The 2,450-nt window shown below is 39.3% G+C and overlaps 1 protein-coding gene across 1 annotated transcript in view; it reads right to left on the minus strand.

Annotated features, from left to right (window-relative positions):
- LOC104618129 (zinc finger SWIM domain-containing protein 6-like) overlaps window positions 1-2,450 on the minus strand; it is a gene marked incomplete at its 3' end in the record, with an annotated part of 54,192 nt that overhangs the window by 23,668 nt on the left and 28,074 nt on the right. The window contains 1 exon segment of the mRNA XM_010283651.1: window positions 65-244. Within this exon segment, the coding sequence (XP_010281953.1) occupies window positions 65-244 (180 nt within the window).

The raw sequence follows: 2,450 nt of genomic DNA on the forward strand, positions 1-2,450 counted from the left end.
GGCTAGAGTATATAAGATAGAGGTTATACTATATGTTGCAGTCAGTGCATATGTTTAGGCTCACCTTGGTTAGCATTTGCACCCTGAGGCAAAGCATTGGTTAAATTGGGCAGCTCGTTTCCATGGTTTCCATCTTCCCAGGGACAAACATCCACACTGTTCCATTTTTTCAGCTGTTTTAGCCAACTGGCCTTCTGCTCCAACTTGCAGTGGGGATTTAAGACTATACACATCCACAGAGCACCTGATTTTAAAAAAATTGCTAAATTATGTTTTCTATTAAAAATGCAGTAGCCAATCACTAATTGCAAACTTCTACACTGCAACAGTTTTTCTCCCCTCAAAGATTACACTGCTTGCTTCCCAGCTACGCCTAACACCAGGCAGACTGAGTTCCCAACGCAGGACCTTGGAGCTGGCGTGGCCCATCTGAAGCAACTGAAAGAAGATGCCAAGCCAACCTTCTCAAAAGGCATTAAGAGGTCTTTTGTATTAGAAAATACAGAGTTCACAATGTATGGCTCATCTGACAGGAACATCAGTCAAAAGCAAACAAGAATTCACATAAAGTTGCACCAGGAATTTACCCAAGTTTTTCTTCTGATTTTTGTATCAGAAGCAAATGTTGTTTTCTACAAACAAGAATTATGTTTCTTCCAGCCTCACATTACAGGAACCAAAGAAGTGCATTAGTAGATATGTATTTTGTAAACATATAGAACCCAGCAGAAGTACTGGGTTCTCATTCCCAAACACATCTGGATCTCAGAGATCCAGTAAACACTGGTTGTGTGCAGTCTAATAGGAATAAGATATTTTTACTGCAATTACTTCAGTAATTTGGTTATATTAGAAGATTTGTTCTATATTTTCTGTTTAGGGAGCTCAAAGGGAAAACTAATTTGCGCCGACATTTCACACATACCATCACTTTGGAACCTGCTCCCTGAGACTATATAGCAGGGCAGGCATAAATACATCAGTGTCTCTAGCAACTATTTTCAAATGGAAAGATTTTTCTCTAAATCAGCTGTCTCTTCATCAGTGTGAACTTTGACAGAAGCATGAAGACATCTGTAAGTACTGTTTAGCAACAGTTCATTTGCTCATTAAGAACGTGCCTTATACACTACAAGAGATTTAGAGAATATGCTTAAAGTATGCAATCTTCATGACAGGCTGAAAAAAAAAGAATAAAAATGCAGCTGGTTCTTCTAGGGTAATAAAATTATCACATTCATGTATTCTTTTGCTAGCTAAGAATGCAAAATGGATACCCAGAGCACAGGACATCACATTACATCCATTCCTAAAGTAACTCAGCATGTCGGTATGCCACAGCTTGATCCTTAAGGTTGCAAGTCCCCTGCTATTCAGACCAACATGGAATGAGGAAGTATCATCAGAGAAATCTGAAATCCACAACAAAACATGATATGGTACAGTGCAGAACACCAGAGAGACACTACACTACTGCAGATTGTTACTACACTGTAATTAAATACAGTACAGCAAGTGTTTTGGGTTTTTGGTTGTGGTGGTTTTTTTTTTTTTAAGTGTCTGAAACTTGCTGTGGGAGTGCATAAGGTCAATACTATTTTTAAAAACTTCTTTTAAAATCAAATCATATTCCTTTCTATAGACACACTCATCAACACGCTTCACACTCCAGAGTCAAGTTACAACTGGGTCTTATTAATAAGCATCAATGCATTCAGCATTGTCCAAGACAGAACAACTATATTTCCTGCAATCTGCCAAACAAAACAGAAGATGGAGCATACTGGAAAGCCTTGGAGAATAGTTAACTTGGGCTTGCTTATTTGTTTTCAAAATCAAGTATCACTTGAGGGCACTAAGGAGACACTGTATCTCTCAACATCTAACAAAAAAAGTCGATTTAATACTTTGTAACCAGATTCCCAGTGTTTTCAGATTGAAGCAAAAGCGAAGTGGGAGACCTGAATTGCGTTTGGTACGTTTTTCAACCATCCAGCAAGGCAGAACACAGACTACTTATTACACCATGCCCCTACAAAAGCAGTGGTCTTTTCTTTTTCCACCTCTCAGAAACACCACTAGAGGCAAAGGAATTCACTTGCCCGCTTCAGAAACTCCACTATGCGTGTGGTACATCTAAGAGGCAGGAGACAGAGGAGATATCCCAAAATACGAAAATCCTTTAAAAAAATCTTTGGTTCAAAAGAGGAAAAGTATGTCAAGCATAACGAGATTGTTAGCAGCGATTGTATCAGAAACACAGGCTATTTTAATGCAAATGAAGCACAAGGGAAAAAAAAGTGTATTTCTAATAAACCCCACACAAGCCACTTAAAATTTCAATAGAGCCCAACTGCACCCTGCACCTTCAGGGCGAGCCCCAAGCACATCTGAGATCTCGTTTTCATGGCTGGCCCAACCCCTGCCGGAAGAAGGGTTGTGGGAAAAAA

Source organism: Phaethon lepturus, unplaced genomic scaffold, assembly GCF_000687285.1.
Source record: "Phaethon lepturus isolate BGI_N335 unplaced genomic scaffold, ASM68728v1 scaffold8883, whole genome shotgun sequence".
NCBI classification, from domain to species: domain Eukaryota; kingdom Metazoa; phylum Chordata; class Aves; order Phaethontiformes; family Phaethontidae; genus Phaethon; species Phaethon lepturus.